This window comes from Chlamydotis macqueenii, chromosome 3, assembly GCF_036417535.1.
Source record: "Chlamydotis macqueenii isolate bChlMac1 chromosome 3, bChlMac1.mat, whole genome shotgun sequence".
Classification (NCBI taxonomy): Eukaryota; Metazoa; Chordata; class Aves; order Otidiformes; family Otididae; genus Chlamydotis; species Chlamydotis macqueenii.
In genome coordinates this window covers 101,731,144-101,749,357 of record NC_141558.1, presented here as the reverse complement: position 1 = coordinate 101,749,357, position 18,214 = coordinate 101,731,144, and the positions used below count along the sequence as shown (strand labels likewise).

Below are 18,214 nucleotides of genomic sequence, written 5' to 3'. Positions count from 1 at the left end.
CCTGTTCCATAATCGATAATTACTTGTTCCACTCAAATTGTCTAAATGATTAAAATAACTAAACATAATTAAACTCAGTGTGCTGTTATTCAAGTACTTTCTCCATTGGCAAAGTCAGGTTAAGTGGTTCCTACAGTCCTCATATTTCATGTCCCTCCTCAGGTGTGCTCACACAATTGATAGCTTGTTGCATACTGGATCAACAAAAGTATCTACTTTTTTAAAAAAACCCTTCCTTTTCTGCTTGTATTCCTGACTTTCAGAAATATAGATTATAGACTTCTGCACATCTGGTCATCTTTTTTCTTCTGTCTCTCTTGAGAAAATGACATTACCTGTACAGAGCATCTGAACTTGAAACTAATCACAAATTTCCCCACTAACTTAACGATGTTTCCTGTTTGGTTGTATTTGGCCAAACTACCTATCTGTTGCTAAGCTCTAATAGTTGATTTTTCCACTATATTCCCAGCACCTCTCCTTGAGCTGCATTAGCTAATTCAGGCTATGCCTAAAATAACAGCGGAAATAAGGCTGAAAACTGGGCTTGAACATTACTCGTACTTGATTCACAGTTTGCACACACAGCATGGCTTGGACCTTGCCAATTTGCACTTTCCCAAAACAAATTTGGACTCAGTTGAGAGGACTAGCACCTGCCCAGGACCATTCCAGGAGGCAGTCTGGATGCAGTCTCCTATTTGGGAGAGAGGGAAAAGTAGTTCAGCCTTGTAGATGTGACTTCTGCCATGCAACTTGGCCTCAGAGGCAAAGATCAGTCAAAATTGATTTCTATCTGCTACTTCACTCTTCAGTTACTCAGCTTTATGAGATTCTTTAAGTTTCCATATATCTGGTTTTAAATTTCAGTATACCTGAAACTTCATCGTTCTAGTATGCATCCATTTTTCCAGAAAGCTTATGAAAATACCCTCTCAGATGACCCCTGTAGTGAAAATTACCTAGGCATTTCTATAGCTTACATCCTACTTTTCAGCAACTTAGTAATCTACAGGAAGACTTTCTCTAATACTATCTTTTCTCTAATACCTGTCATCGAAGAAAGCTATGTCAAAGCTTTGTGATTTATTTTTTTTAATCCAAAACTTGAGTGCACACTTTGAACTAATAACTACCATCCACATGCTTAATAATATCTTCAAAGTATTTGAGTAACATTTGTGATGCAAGTCTTCCTTCAATAAAAGTCCATGGCAGCTAAACATAGGTAGCAGCGTTCATTTATGTACAATGCACGTCTTCCTCTTGTAACATATTTAAACAAGTATATCACCTGAAGCGACGTTTGGGAACGTACAGCAGTAAACCCATCGGAATCAAGTCACGCTTGGGCCGACTTCTTGCTGAATGAAGTGGAAATGTAATTTAGCAGGCACTCATAAAACACAAGAAATTTATTATAGCCTACCTGGAAGTTAATTGCCAGGATTTATTTCACTGTATATAGTATGAAGAAGTCATTTTTGGATGAAGCTACCTCTTCCAAGCACTGGACCTACCAACGACCACTAGGACAAAGTTAATGTCTATGACTTACCATGAAAAATACACTCCTTGAACCAGCTGTGCTAAATCCAATAGACAAGCACAGGAAAACTAGTCTAAAACTCTACCTAATCATAGATACTTTGAAGGAAAAAGTAACTGAATTACCATCATTATCAGCTAAATCAATGTAGTAGTGACAAATGGAAAACTGATAGTCCTGCTTAAGCTCATACCATGGATATACTGATGTCTGTGCTTTACTTTTCTGTCTTTACAATCTGAATCCAAAGTCTAAGATAATGTAACAGTTTTAGAAATAAACGTTCTGCTGAAAATATTCACTAATAGCCAATATGAAGTTAAGATAAATACCGTTATTTGCTTCCACCCGCAGAAATATAAAATCATCCCATTTACAGAGAATGGCATTATCATCTATATCCACTAGCCACCTCCACAGAAGATTATGAATTTTCACTCATCCTCAGGGCTTCCTGTCCTTCTCGGGAGATAAAAAAAGATGGCAGAATTTTTACTTATATATTATACATGGAAAAGGTATCCAGAACTTCGCTGCACTGAGTTTTCACTGCTAGCACACAGAATATCCATGAATAGAAACCAGAGAATCATTTAGGTTGGAAAAGACCTTTAAGGTCATCAAGTCCAATTGTAAACCTGACACTGACAAGTCCACCACTAAACCACGTCCCTAAGCACCATTATCTACACATCTTTTAAAAACTTCCAGGGATAGGGAGTCAACCACTTCCCTGGGCAGCCTGTTCCAATGCTTGACAACCCTTTTGGTGAATAAATTTTTCCTAACATCCAATCTAAACCTCTCCTGGAGCAACTTCAGGCCGTTTCCTCTCATCCTATCATCTATTACTTGGGAGAAGAGACCAACACCCATCTCACTACAACCTCCTTTCATGTAGTTGTAGAGAGTGGTAAGGTCTCCCCTCAGCTTCCTCTTCTCCAGGCTAAACAGCCTCAGTTTCCTCAGATGTTCCCCATAAGACTTGTGCTCCACATCTGTTGTAGTTCAGCCCCGATCGGGATCAGACTAGGCAGTCTCTCTCTCGCTCCCCCCACCCTCCGAGAGAATAGGAGGAGATGATATAAGAAAAATGGCTCAAGGTTTGAGATAAGGACGGGGAGAAATCCTTAAAGTTACCGTCACGGGCAAAACAGACTCAACTTGGGGAAAACTATTCATTTATTTCTAAAATTAGCAGGAGAATGAGACAGGGAACAAGATAACCTCCCCCCACCCCTCCCTCTTCCCAGGCTTAACATTATCTATACTACCTCCCCTCCCAAGCGGCAGGGGGGGGGAAAGGGAATGGGGGTCGCAGTCAGTTCATCACATGTTGTTTTACGCCACTGTGTCATTGTCGGGGGAAGAACTCCTCGCATTCCTCCTCTGCTCCAACGTGGGGTCCCTCCCACAGGCCACAGTCCTTCGTGAAACTGCTCCGGCGTGGGACATCTCTTCCACGGGGTGCAGTCCCTCCAGAACAGCTGCCCCAGTGGGCCCTCCACGGGCCACAGCCTCCTTCAGGCATCCACCTGCTCCGGCGTGGGGTCCTCCACGGGCTGCAGGTGGATCTCTGCCCCTCCGTGGACCTCCATGGGCTGCAGGGGCACAACCCGCTCCACCATGGTTATCACCACAGGCTGCAGGGAAATCTTGGCCAGGAGCCGCATTACTCCTCCCCCTCCTTCTGAACTGACCTTGGCATCTGCAGCCGTTCCTCACAACAGGCTGGCAGACGCCTCTCAGGATCCTTTTTACATCTTATTCACTTCTCATCTCCTCTCCACTTCTTGCAGTCAGGCCGGGCCGAGTTGGGCCCAGTCGGCTGCCCAGCGGGAGGCCAGAGGATGAGGCCTGCAAGGCCCATGAGGCTCGCGCCTCCCCCTCTGTGCCCTCCTGCTCAGCTGCTTCACATCTTCTCGGGTTTTTTCCTGTTTTCCCCTACTTAAATACGTTATCACAGAGGCGTTATCACGGGACATTCTGCTACCAATCGGCTCGCCCTTGGCCAGCAGCAGGTCCGCCCTAGGCCCGGCTGAGTCCACTGAACAAAGGGGAGCGACTTCTAGCAGTTTCCTACAGAAGCTACCACCTTAGCCCCCACCCCTCCACTAACAAAACCAGAACAACATCCTTCACCAGCTCCATTGCTCTTCTTTGGACACACTTCAGGACCTCAATGTCTTTCTTGTACCAAGGGGCGCAAAACTGAAAACAGCATTCAAGGTGCAGCCTCACCAGTGCTGGTACAGGGGCATGATCAATTCCCTAGTCCTGCTGGCCACATTATTTCTGATATAAGCCAGGATGCTGTATGTTACTCATCCTTTTTTAGTGCACATGCAGTGTAACAGACTACTAAACTGCAGGATCACAAACCATCTTTTCACCAAAGATGCAAGTCTCATTTAATGGACAGAATAAGCAATGCTAACATACATAGTTATTTTACATTTTGTCTTTTTATCCTGATTGGTCAATGTGTGATTACAGGCCTTGTGCAGTCAACATTTCCCAACTTAATATTGTATACTTGAATTAAGAAGTTACTGTCCCATAAAAGTTAATGACTCTTCCCTTGCTGTTATTTACTGCTTTCTCATCTTACAGATCATGGGAATGTTCCCACTCCATTTTAATGCAGGTAAAACAGGTTAGCTTACATCGCAATAAATAACCATTCTAAAAAAGTGCTGGCTACAGGGGTATACAGTCTCCACCCGTGTGATCAGAATGAAGCTTCTCCATCAATTAGTGAAAGGGGGGTTTTTGCATGATTGATTTTTACTCTTAAAACTAAGATGGAACAGGACTAGGGGGTTTAAAAAAAAAAAAAAAAAAAAAAAAAAAGGCAGCAGGGCCAGACAACACCAAGAAGTACTATCTTGAATAGGAGGGAAACGGTCACAAGAAGGACATGAACCTGTTGGAGCAGGTCCAGAGGAGGGCCAGGAAAATGATCAGACAGCTGGAGCACCTGTCCCATGAGGACAGGCTGAGAGAGCTGGGGCTGTTCAGTCTGGAGAAGAGGAGGCTTCGGGGAGATCTTGTAGCAGCCTTCCAGTACCTAAAGGGGACTTATAGGAAAGATCGAGAGAAACCCTTCAGTAGGGCCTGTTGTGATAGGATGAGGGGTTAAAAGAGGGTAGATTTAGATTAGACATAAGGAAAAAAGTTTCTTACACAGAGGGGTGGTGGAACACCGGAACAGGTTGCCCAGAGAGGTGGCAGATGTCCCATCCCTGGAGATGTTCAAGGCCAGGTTGGATGAGGCTCTGAGCAACCTGATCTGGTTGGAGATGTCCCTGCTCCTTGCAGGGGGGTGGGACTAGATGACCTTTAAAGGTCCCTTCCAACCCAAACCAGTCTATGATTCTATGATTACATACAATAGTAATGAACCCATTATTGCAATACTCTCTCTTTTATCCTACCTACACTTTATCGAAGACATTGATAACCTGGAAAGGTTCAAAATATACACGGATGAGAAAACTGGGCAACCTCTCTCTCAGAAATACACTAAAAGAAGCTCCATGCCCTAATTTGCTTGAAAGATTGAGATATGACAAAAAAGTCTGTTTGCTTTCTAAAATAGCTAGCAGATACATGCAGAAAATGATTCAGTGAAGCAAGGCTTGCAAATAAGAAGTATTTTTGAGTAGACAGGAACATAAAAGCTCTTAATTCAAGCCTAACAGACACAACAAACATCAGTTTAAGCACACATTGAGAATAATTGCTCTAGATATAATGTGATTAACATAATTAGTTCAAGAGGGAACTCAGACCAAGCAGTGACGTCTACTTCCTAAGACCAAACATCTCATCATTATAGGATTACCCTCTGCAAACCTCTGACCATCTCAACAATTCTAAATATGCAGGGGAGCTCCAGAAAAACAGAAAAATCACCTCTTTCACCTGACTCACTCAAAAAAAAAAATCAGACAAGAAACTCACATACTTCAGCAAATTATTAGAAAATAATCCAGAAACATATTCACTTAATGTATCAGGCTTATTTTTGCAGTTGTTTGGAGTTTTCTAGTGATAGCCATTCAAATAACAAAGAATAAAATCAGTAACTGCTTCAACACCAAAACACATACTGAAGAAAAACATCATCATGGCTCAAGGCCTCAGTATTATCCATCAAGAGGCCACTGCTCAATATTTCTGTACAATTAGTACACTAAAAAATTCATGATCTGAGCTATATACCCTTCCCACTAATCTTTTTTTTTCTGCCCAAAGGAACAACCTAACAACACAACAGAGAAGCTTTTTCACTAACTCCTCCTTAATACTTTCACAGGCAAAATCATAGAATCATTTAGGTTAGAAAAGACCTTTAAGGTCAAGTCCAGCTGTAAACCTGACAAGTCCACCACTAAAACCATGTCCCTCAGCACCACATCTACATGTCTTTTAAACACCGCCACAGATGGTGACTCAACCACCTTCCTTGCCAGCCAGTTCCAATGCTTGACGAACCTTTCAGTGAAGAAATTTTTCCTGACATCCAATCTAAACCTCTCCTGGAGCAACTTGAGGTTTTTTTCTTCTCATCCTATCACTTGTTACTTGAGAAAAGAGGGGCCCAAAACTGAACACAGCACGCAGCAGTGCTGCATCAGAATGATGGCAGTATGTCTGCAGTGTCAACGAAGTATTAAGACAGTCTAATTATAAATCAACAATGTAATTAACATGTTACCATGTCAGTTCTTTTTGCCTAGGTGAGGAGATGTCAGAACAGCAGCAAGTTGTGGAGTATCACAGCGTGAGTCTCCAGCTTCTGAGTATCCTCCACCTACTGTGCTACAACTACCTCACTCCACTACAGAACAGTTATTTCTGATTAGTTAGCATGGAACTGCACAGTCCTCAAAAACCAACAAATCAAGCACCAGGTCAATTTTTTTTCTTTTTAATTCTGGCAGCAAGTTGACATATATTTACATATATATACTGTTCCTGCTTACATTTATCTTTCCATATATTCTGTCCCTGCTTATGGAAATGCATGTTAGCCATCTTTTCACACATTTAACAACCTTAGCTAAACTGCAAATAACATTCCTCTACATAGTATCATTTAAAAACAGGAATTAATTATCTATTTAAAAGAGCAAATAAAGGAATAACCATGATTTATTGTAGAAATGTGTACCTCAGTATTGCTTAGCAATAAATACCCAAGTACAGACTTGCTCCCTAAATAGAGCCACACGTCAATGTCTCTCTGAAACTCACTTCTTTCTCTCTCACAGGACTCCAGCAAACTTCAAAGCATATTATGCTGGTATCTTAATAGTTGAAAGTGCCGCACCAGAAAAGAAACAATTTGCAATCTATTTTGGATCACAGAGCTTCTTTTACATTTTAATGATGCAGCTTCGCACATTTTTTCTTTTACTATTAGCTTAAAGGGCTAGTAAACGAACTCTCTCCCTGTACCTAGTCTCAAAGTCTGAGTTTCATTAAGTCTTTTGCCACAGATCCTACTCCTCCAATCCCTTCCCTAGTACAGAAAAAAAGAAAACACACTAAAATCACTTCTTGGTCTAAGGACCATAGAAATTATCAGGCTTAAACAAACTAGATCAGCCACCAGAACCACTTCAGTCACCGAAATCTTCAGCTCCATAAAGTAAGAAAAAGAAACATTTTTAAGTAACTTGCACAGAAATCTATCCTTGCTATGCTAAATTAGCTCACTGAAAGCTACCATAGGTATTGCTAAAGCATATACATATATAGATAGATAGATAGATAAAAACGTATATTGGGAAGACCCAAAGGGACACATGGGTGAGAGATTTTACGCAGATGTCTTTCCCCAAGAAGCCTACTCAATTTTCTGCCAAAGGGAAGCTAGGGTGATTTTCCAAATGATAAGAACGAATGTATCCAGAGATCACTGCTTCCAGTTCTCTACCAAACTCAAAGCTATACAGTGCACCAAATCTGACTGCCATCTTTGCCCGCTTCTAGGGCACATAGTAGAAAGGAAGGGGAAAGGGTGAAAAGTGAAATGGCTGAGCTAAAAAAAAAAAAAAAAAAAAAAAAAAAACACCACAGAATTGGGGCTTAATCTGAATTCTGATCCCACAGACAGTTTGTCATATTTGCTTCACAAGAAGAAGCACAAGAATAAGACACACCATGATAAAATCATGCATTTAAATGACTAATGAAGAACTACATTTTATAATGCAGTCAGACTGCATACAGAAATGACATAAAAGTAGCAATAAATACATTCTGATTTATTGTGTAATGACAAACAGAAGAAAAAGTACTTCGAATGTTCACAACTGCCCTTTAACTGAAACCAAATACATTCATTTAATCATTTCCATCACTTTATCAACAGCATATCTCTCAAGTAGCACTATTTAATACTGACAAGAAATTAACAGATACAGGAAAGCATAACAGGAAAAATCAACAGTCCATAAAAGAATATACATAAAAGTACTTTAAAAGTCATTTCATGTTTCTGTTTAAACAACTCAGGTAAGGAAATACCAACAAATACTAAAGCTAGAGTTTCCAAAGCAGCAACAGTTTGGTCACATTGCATAATACATCCTCTTTTTGCTTGAATGTACAGCACGTTGCAGCATAGTATTACATTATGAAGTCCGTAAATGCAAATATTAGTATTAGGATGGCAATACTTTGGACTTGCTCTAAGATAGTCAATCTTATAGTTTTTCCTGGGCTTTGAAAAACAATCTGATATCTTCCTGAGAACTATACATCCTCAATAAACACTACAGTAATATCATACTAAGCAGCGAACTTTCTAAGTTCCTAACTTTTTTTTTTTTTTTAACAGGTCAGTTATGAAATTTTGGGTTCCTGTAAATGCAGTAAGTCCACTGAACTTAACAGACAGTAACTTATGACTGCATATAATTAGTGTCATGCTGTGTACTGAACGTACTATTTGATTTAAAATTTTCCATTTAAAAAAATAGAAAGAATTGTATTTAAGAATTACTTAACAACAGCATTTGTATGATAGCAAACAATCTTAAGTTCCCAGTTTACATAGCTTTAGATGGTTTTGGCAAGTATTGCTGGAAGAATATAATGTATAAAGCTGTTGTTGATGTGTTCAGATTCAGCAATAATTAAGCACATGATCATGGACTTGGATGAGCTAGGTTCTGGAGTAGAGAGAAGCAGAAGTGTCCAAGAAAACAAATGTATGGATCAAGAAAAAAGGCCCAGAACAGGAAGGACAAAACTCTGTGGGGGCTGCTGTACGGAAACATGGGGGGCAGGGTGGGGGGGGAAGGATGGGGTGCAAGAAAAGTAGCAATAAGCAGTCCATTTTAAAGTGACTGCTTCCCATTTTTTTTTTGTTTTCTCTTCCACAAGTAGACTCTCCTCCTAGTAGAGGTCTGGACACTGAGTCAGAAGATGCAGCAACATGAGATATTTTAGTTTAGGCTCAAAGACAAGCCCAGAGACATTTGGGGAATACCTGAGAATGAAACAGAGCTGGAGACGCAGACCCCTATGCAATGCAATAATTTAATCAAGTTTCTAAAATCACAGGGGAAATACACCTGCATCAGAGTTTAATGTCCAACCAAGAGAAGCAATTCTGGACATCATTATGTTTTTCTTAGAATATGCTCATCTAAAAAATTAGAAATGTAAGATCAAGTGACACAGCACAAAGACAAATAAACAAAGGCAACCTGTTCTCCCTGTATAGTGGAAATACTTTAGTAAGGTTATACAAATTGCGGAGCTTACTGATAATTTTTGAAACTTGACAGTAATAAATGTATTCATAAATATGATCATTAAAAAAAAATCTCCTTCTATAAATTTCAATAAATCGTTAAAGCAAGATTCATGGCATAACTTAGTATGTCTGTATGAAGACGTTTTTCAGATCTATAAACTTTATAAAACATCCCACAAAGCTACAACACATGAAGTACGGACCAGACCCCAGAGTACAAGTAGTAAGCTTAACTTGTAAACAACTTTCTTTTATAGCTAGTATGTAAAGAACTTTGAAGAGCTAAAACAAATCCTGAACTATCCAATTAGTTTCTTTAATCAATACACTCTCTCACTTGTTAAATTTTGCTTGCGGAATCTAAGCAAAAATACTTTGCATGAGAAGCAGTCCAGTTTGTGCTCCAGCTTCATTCAGAGTCCTGCCTAAGTCAGCCACGATCCTCAGATGAAAAATGTAAAACTCAAGTCTTAGTTTATTACAAATAGGGTTGTTTGGAAACACTATGTGCAACAATACAAGGCCTGGGTGTGTTCCGAGTATGTATTTCACTGGGAGATAATATTCAGGGTTCAAAAAGTCAGAGTGAATGTCCAAGTATCAGTGTGTGCAGCATTCCCTCCCATTGCTACTTCTGCAGGTTTTCTCCAATACACTAAAACAAACAAACAAACTCGCTATCATCCCACGTAGATCACATTTACTGACTGATACAAGATTTCCTGGTACGCTCAGATCACAGAACTCATGATATTTTGGGATATAAAATGTTGTTACACCTTAAACACTGCAGTATTTACTGACTGCCTCCTTTTTCAGTGCTTAGAGTTCTAGAAAAATCCATCTGAAGTAACTAATTCAGTGAATATCAGTCACAGAAAAATTCTGGTTCATTTAAGTCCAGAACAGACATTTCAGTTTATGTTCATTTAAGTCCAGAACAGACATTTCAGTTTATGTTAATGCTAATGAAATTCAGATAAACTACCCTGGCTGCAGGCCCACTGACTTCTGGCTGAAGCATCCACACAGCTGGATGCCTGTAAATCAGGCAGGACACAATTTCTGCATATAGGTTAATGACTGTTCTGCGTCACCAACATGTAAGAGTATAGACATGAAGCCAGAGATCTCAAAACAGCATTTCGCCTGCCTGGCAACTTTCTAATAAAAACAAAGCTTATTTTTCTGTCTGTATCATATTACTGGATGTGAACATTTGTAAAATAGACTATACTAAACTAAGAGGGAAAATTATACCCGAATTGATGTAAAGAGACTTAGGCTTCGTATTCACTTTAATTCACCACAGATCCATGCCAACATCAAAAGAATCAGTTCCATCTTCTACTTCTCATTTCTCACTGGCACCATTACTCAGGCAGTAAGATTTGTGCATATAGAAGACGAACAGAGTAAATCATCTAGCAAGTTTCTTTCCTAGAAATGTCGTATTCTGACAAATTCAGATATTTTGTTATCAGAGACACTTTAATGGCTATAGTCTTTATCTTTCTAGAAGAAAACCACAGATAATGCTCATCAGTACCCATTTCATTCTATAAACAAAATGCATTCAAATTATTCTTTTTGACTCTGCAATTACAGTTGTAAATCTGTTTCTGCTTATTTTCATCTAAAAATCTGACACTTAAGAAAGCCACACCTGCATAACTGTCTTTAGGGTAATAAATTCAGTCACCTTAAAGATCATGGTCAGTGCAAGGAGAGTCCTGCACTTTGTAAACCACCAGGGAAGTAGTGAATAGGTGGTCTATTGCTACATACTTTTACTCTTCTATTAGGTACGCTCTTTACACCAACAAAAACATACTACCACCTTAGTATCAGATATATAGCCATCACCACGAAAAATCTGGCTGGATATAGCCACTTCTGTCCCTTGCCCACCACTTACTTTTTCTGTAATTCTGCAGAAAACATTCAGTTATCTTCTAAGAAGTAGCAATAGTCCCTCTACTTAAAATAGGAATTATCACTAGAACTTATACCCCAAGCACCTTAGAAGTCAGACACAGAGCAATGCATATGCAGAGTAAAATCAGTGATTCTTTCCTCACCTTCTTCGTAATCTCCTCTTTTGTATTTTACCTGGTACATTCCAAACAATTCTTAGAATTGCATGAATCTTATGTTTGCACACAATCTCACAAAATTTAAGATCATCACAAAATTTAGGATCATTGTCAATTCAGGCTGACTCATAAAGAACAGTTTTCTGGGTCTAGTAAGTGAGGGATTACACCTAAAGCAACACAACAGAAATACCTCCAGAATTCAACACACTGCTTTACAACCTCTGTGTCTATGTCTGTATCTAAAATTGACTTAATATATGCTGCAAGTAGGAACTTTTGAGATTACATGTCCAGTATTTACTGAGGCTTACATCCTGCATGTACTGCTTAATTTTAGTTCAAAATTTACCAATTTTAGATCTAAGAGGATCAAATTATGTTCTCAAAACAAACACTAATGTAACGGATATTATGGGTAAACTGAACCTCCAAAATGAATACCAGTATATTCCAAAATAGAAATGCCAAAAGGCTGAAAATACTAAAAAAAAAAAGCTAACCTCTTTTGCCTTTCAAGAAATGATGGAACCTAGACATAAAAATGATAAGTCAAGTTTTACCAAAACTAAGTTTCCTTTTTAAATCTAAAAATAAGAACTGAGCTGTTCAAAGCTAAATATTAGTCACAAATAAAAAGGACTCACCTTCCTGTCTGTTGTTTTTCCTTTTTAGCCATTTTTCGACAGTTTCCGCACTTACACTTTCTGACACAAACTCATCCAGTACCTGGGGGTGAAGAGAAAGATAGGCCTTCACTTTTTCATCCGTTAAACCTGAAAGAGAGAATATTAACTGATTACACTACTGGTATGAAACTCTTCCTATGAAACAATACCTAGAGGCCAGCAACAATCAATATCCTTTTGTTTAACACGTGAATTGAATACTTGTCTATTTAAATTGTCTCCTGCCAGAAAGAACAATATCCAGTCAAAAAAATGACCTGTCGTATAAAAAACTGTAGAAGCAAAGTATATCCAGGCAAGATGCTGCGTACAAAAGGTCTCCTACGGAGTACACATAAACATTCCCTGGGAGAAATGGCCAAGAAGGAATTTGATTATGACTCTAAAATTACTTATTTCCAAGATAACGCAAGATAATATATTGATAGAGAAAGTGGGGGGAAGGAGATAGAAGACAGTAAACTGGTATTTCTCGTAGAGTGACGCATTCAGTATTCTCAGCGCAAGTGGTAGGAAAAGCAACAGAACTATTATGCAACACTGAAATCGAGCACAAGTTTTAAATACTGGTGTTACTTAATTAACTTTACAAATAGAAACTGCTTTCACACATATGCTTCCAATGCCTTAGTAATTCAGTTACTAAAATAATTTTAAATAAAAGGCCTTTACAATATCTGCAGCAAAAAGAAAACTCCAGTACACAATTTGGAAAAGCAGCAAAATTTAGAGTCTCAGATCCTTGATGCAAAAATTCCCAAATTCCTAGAATTACAATCCAATCATACTCTTCACAAATCCCCTGAACACCAGTGGCCGCAGGGATGCGAACCCACAATGCTGAGGCCTTCCCAGGGAAGGCAGGGAAGAAGCGCGCCTGTCCGGAGGGACACAACGCCAGGCTGCCACAAAGGTGGCATGCCCAGAGTACAAAAGCCTTAATGAGATCTGAGGGGAAGCGAAGTAACAACCACCGTAATGACTCTAAATACGCCTTTTCCTCTTGTGTTGTGTGTATATAAATGTAATGGTAACTTCTCCACAGAAAGCAGCCTAGGTTTAACAGAAGAGAAACTCCCCTCTGAACAATGTCGACCTCTTTTAGAGAGTATTCATGCTACAAAATGAGCATCAGTTTTCCTTTTTTATGCTTCACACAGTACCAGAACACACTGAAAACTGCTATGCTGTAATTTAAATGCTAGTCAACGACTGTAACCTTTAAGATGTCTTACAAACGTTTACTACGAAAGCCCTCAGAAAGCAATACCAAAACAAAAACCAACAACTCCCACCTGCAGAGCGCCAACCACACTTCCCACTCTCCCCACACCAACTGCACCGCATCATTCCCACCACATCAGTCCTCACCAACCCCAACGCGGTTTAAAATACCCTTTCTCTTTATCCACGTGTGCGGCAGTTCCCAGTGAATATCATAACCTCAAATAACAAGACTCCCTCTTACAGGAAAGAGCCTCCAAATCTGAATTAGCTGAATTAAGAGAGCTAAGCGAGCATCCTGATTTTCATTAGTAAAGAAGAAAAGGTTCATCCTAAACCAGTGAGAGCAGGAGATAATCAGCAAGTTGGGAGACAACAAACAAACAAAACTTCACTACTTTGATTGTTTAACATTAGGCAATAGTTTGTAAATTTTTATCTTAATGCATCCATTAAAAAGAACACGTGGCACGTGAACAAAAAGATTTTTCGGTCAATACAGTTATTGCCTCACATACTGTAAAATTAGACTAATTAATATAATTTTGTAATTGGCTCAACTAAGAAAAATGTAATATCTTGAAAAATTAAGTCTTTCTAATTTCACAGTAATAGAATTTGAAAAGAAAACACATGTTTGGAGACTTATTCATAAAGACTACAGAGTTTTGAAGATTTACCAGAGTCAACCATCAGAAAGTCATCAAAATTTATCTGCCTTTTAAGTTCTGGATGAAAAATGATCGAGACAGGTTTGTCACAAAATGCCACTATTTCCAGGTTGTCTTTAGACTCCAAACAAACACTTTTTGTTTCTAGTAAGAAGCTACGAACTGAAAAGTATGTAAAATTAGCAACTGAAACTCCACAAGGGTTGATTTATGTTTTCAGTTAAAATAGCTAACTTTCTGAAGCATGCAGCCTGTACTCCTTTACTTCAATGGAAATAATTCCTTGATTCAAAACTTTATGGGTTGCGATTCTTTAATACAGATACTAAAATTCAAAAAAATGTCAATTTGAAATAAGACTTCAGTCTACATTTCAAGAGTTCAGTTTCCACTTCAGATATCCTGCAATTTCAGCAACCTCAGAGTGAAAACTCTGCTTTAACCTTATGCGGAAAATTGATTCACGGAGTTGATGTAAGAAATTCTGCAACAGTCTTTAAATTATCCTCCTTTACTTCACTAAAGGCATCTGTGCAGATGTGCTTCTTCAATGTCAGATTTGTAGACAGGAGCAAGGAAAACAGGATTTACGACTACATTTGCAGAGTTTAAAAGGAGTGACTTAAATCTCTTTTCTACATAGATTAAAGCAGACTTATCGGTCCTTCTAATTGTTAAGTCTATAATGTTAAAAAATAAATGCTACAACCATACACACTAAACCCACAACCAAAACCAGCAAGAACACAAGAATGTAACATTAAGATAAATTAGCTTTTACAATATGCTTAAATGTTTTGTGGTTTATGTACATTAGGGAAAAAAATGTTGTAAAGAAGCTCGAATGTAAGAGTGTTTTACAGCTGTGCATGAACAATTATTTTATGGCATATATAAAGCCTTCTACATTCTAAGACATACATAGGAATAAGACTTTTACATAAAAATGTGCATAGATTTAATGATAGGAACACTTGCTCTTCTGAACATTCACATGTTCCTGAAAACTTCTGGTACATATATTTCTGTTAAATATGAACCTCTCTATTGAACTGTTGTAATCTTTTAATTCTGAAACATGCAAGAAAAAAAATAAAGAATTCAGAAGACTGATTTAATGACATTTCAATAAAGAGGACAATAGTACTTACACAGAAACTCAGGAATCAGAAGTTGACCATGCCAATTAGGTATCATTTACAGAATTAGAAACAAACAAACAAAACACAAGCCAATGCTGGTGGTTTGGGGTTTTTTTTTTGTTTTTTGGGGGTTTTTTGTGTTGTTTTTTTTTTTTTGTTATTGTCACTAATACATTGGTCTGAAGTATTTTGAGCAGTACACTTTTCTCCATCCGTTTACATCAGAAATATTTCTGCACTTCTCCTTTCTTCTCCCCTTACTACTATTGCACCTGTAGACCAGTAGAGACGGTACTCTACATCTACTTTTGCCACAGCACACTCTACACAACAGAGAGCTTCCCATCACCTCCAGTGATGCCAGGACTTCTCTCACTCTTGTTCATCAATACTTGCGTGGAGCATCACGTATATACATCAACAGTGCCTAACAAAGGAAAAAGGTAGAAGCACACACATCCACAACTGTCTTAGCCTAAACGCTTTCTCTCAAGCGGTCCAAACAAAAGCTCCCCCGTGCTTTTTTTCACGCATCCTCAGAAAGCATTGCCTCTTGTACCTGTCTGTCCTCCGGACAGGTTCTGCCACAGCAGTTATCAAGAGGGACCATCGCTCAGGAGGCCTAAACTCTGGCCAACAGCCTAGGCCGCAGCAGGCCAGAAAGCACAGGAAGACTGGAAAAACCCTAATTCCTCTGAGTATTAAGGGAGGAATCTGGCATTTGGGTTGAATGTCCATTCATTCCATTTACGCACTGGAGTTTGCCTTCCCAATTCACACATACATCCTGTTTAATTAAAAAGACACACACACGCCAAACCACCTTTCTCCTTTGTATTCTTTTTTAAAGTTATAAACCCACATTTCGGTGCTGGTATCACCAGCTGGTGCAACTTGCTATTGCCATTTTTTTAATGCATGTATTAACTATTTGTTCTGAATTTGTGATTAAATAATGAAAATTATAACCAAAATATCACGCAAAAGGACACACACGTATCAGATAAGCTCTTCCTTTTTTCATTTCCCTCTGAACAAACCGTAGGCAAAGGAACGCTCAGGCCGGCTGCGGCTGGTGCTAGCTCAGCAGTTCCTCACTTCCTGACCAGCACACCCATTTAGGTTCTCTTTGTAGATCTCAATTTGAAATGTTCTCTTTGGCCACACCGTCTGATTTTAAAAGTTCATTCATACACACAGAAAACATTAATCAAGGTTGGTTTGGTTTCATTTTTTTTTTTCCATTTCTTGGCTACCCTGAACAGTGAGTGGAAATACAACTTTCAATAAATGCTGGGTTTTATGCAAGTGCTTCATTGTGTATCTCATTTATTATAGGGTAGGATGATAGCAAATTGGCAAAGCTCCATACAAAGCAGAGGGCAGAAGACAGCCTATCTCCTCAACGCCACCCAAGAGGCAATTCCTTGATCAGCAAAAGGCCTTTTTACTGCCAGAGGCAATGATCTTTCTGGCAGGACATTCATTGCAGGATGTTCGGAGCGGGAAGGGTGAATTAAAAGATAGAAAAGCAACAACTGTATTTACTTACAATATTTCTATAAACTGACATATTGGTGCACTCTATCCAATAAACAATAGCCTTGGTTTTCCACTTTGCACATGCCCGAGGCTCAAGCTGTTCATCCAATTTGGCATCGCTCGTCCCAGTCTATCAAAATTTTGATTTTGTGTTTTGTGGTTGGGATTTGGGTTTTTTTTGGTGGTGGTGTTTGTGGGGGTTTTTTGACACAAGTCCTTGGCTTTCAATGGAGCATGTATAAGTGTGTTTTAGCATTGTTGCTTTTTCCTACACCAACTATGAGAAACAGTTTATTTTTCACTTAAATTAATAGCAGAAACATATACAGTTAAAACCAGGATAACAGGTAGATTTCTTCCCTTTCTTATTTTAGTAAACTGACTACAGCAAATACAAATATTGCTACCAAATATCACAGTCTAGTAATTTCAACCTAAAGTAGAAAGCCAAATGTTTATGATAGTCTGGTTCAGCAAATAACTATCTTTTCAGTAGTCCTATGATTAATACTTAAAAAATAGGCTTCATTTCACTAAGGGAAAAGAATTAAGAAACTTTTATCTGAAGATAGTTTAGCAAGTTTAGTAGAGCTATTTAAAAAGGAATTATGCATGTAGATTCTGAAATGTGCAAGAAACTATCTTTTCTTTTTATTTATTTCAACAGTGTAACAGGACTAGGTCATTAGGGCTTCAAAAGCATAGCTAGGACTTGGACTGCTTTTGTTAGTACTTATACTAAAAGCCAAATGAAAACAAAAACCCCAGCACAACCACCAACAACCTTCTATATACCTGTATATTTCTGAGTGTCATAAAAAGGCAAGGCGAGCATCGCGGGCTGCTTAATTTAGTGATTGCCTGGCCTGCTCAAGCCTGGATTCCTCTTTTCAGCAACCAGTAAAGCTTTCATTTCAACAGCTCCAACATTTCATTGGTGATAACACCAGGCAGAACGCTAAAAGAGACCAACTGAATTCACAGAGCCATCTCCCACTGTCCAGTGTTAGCAAATCAACAGCTTAAGTTAAAAGAGAACATTTGTAGCACTAAAATAAAATACTAATTAAGGTGAGAGAAAATTAGGGAATTTTTTGCTGCAGCCGTGCATGCTATGCAAGCAGATCATTTTACAGGTACTAGCACAAATGCTTTTCAAGAAGCCTTAAGTGACCAAATACAGTTTCCTTTTTCAAACGAAATGTGTATTTGAATGACCAATAAAGAATAAAGCGTAACAGTGGACAGAGCTTATGAAATAGGAAGATTCACATAATAAATGTGTTCATATCCACCCTGTTGATCACCGCAATGCTCATCATGTCTATTTAAGGGTCTAGGAGAGACAGACACTGTAAACACTGTCACAATCTTATATTCTACTGTCCTCTTAAAATGCCAGCAAAATACTCTTTGGAAAAATAACACTTAAAAAAAAGTATAAAACACTACTTCTATCTTAAGAGAGAAACTGCTTTTTGAGCAGATGTGACAAAGTATACCAAAATGAGAATCTTAGAAACT

General features: G+C 38.6%; 1 protein-coding gene across 1 annotated transcript in view; it reads right to left on the bottom strand.

Annotated features, from left to right (window-relative positions):
* PDE10A (phosphodiesterase 10A) overlaps positions 1 to 18,214 on the bottom strand; it is a 187,448-nt gene that overhangs the window by 96,966 nt on the left and 72,268 nt on the right. The window contains exon 2 of the mRNA XM_086743459.1: positions 12,070 to 12,198. Coding sequence (XP_086599585.1) covers positions 12,070 to 12,198 — 129 coding nt within the window. The remainder of the gene's footprint in view (positions 1 to 12,069; positions 12,199 to 18,214) is intronic.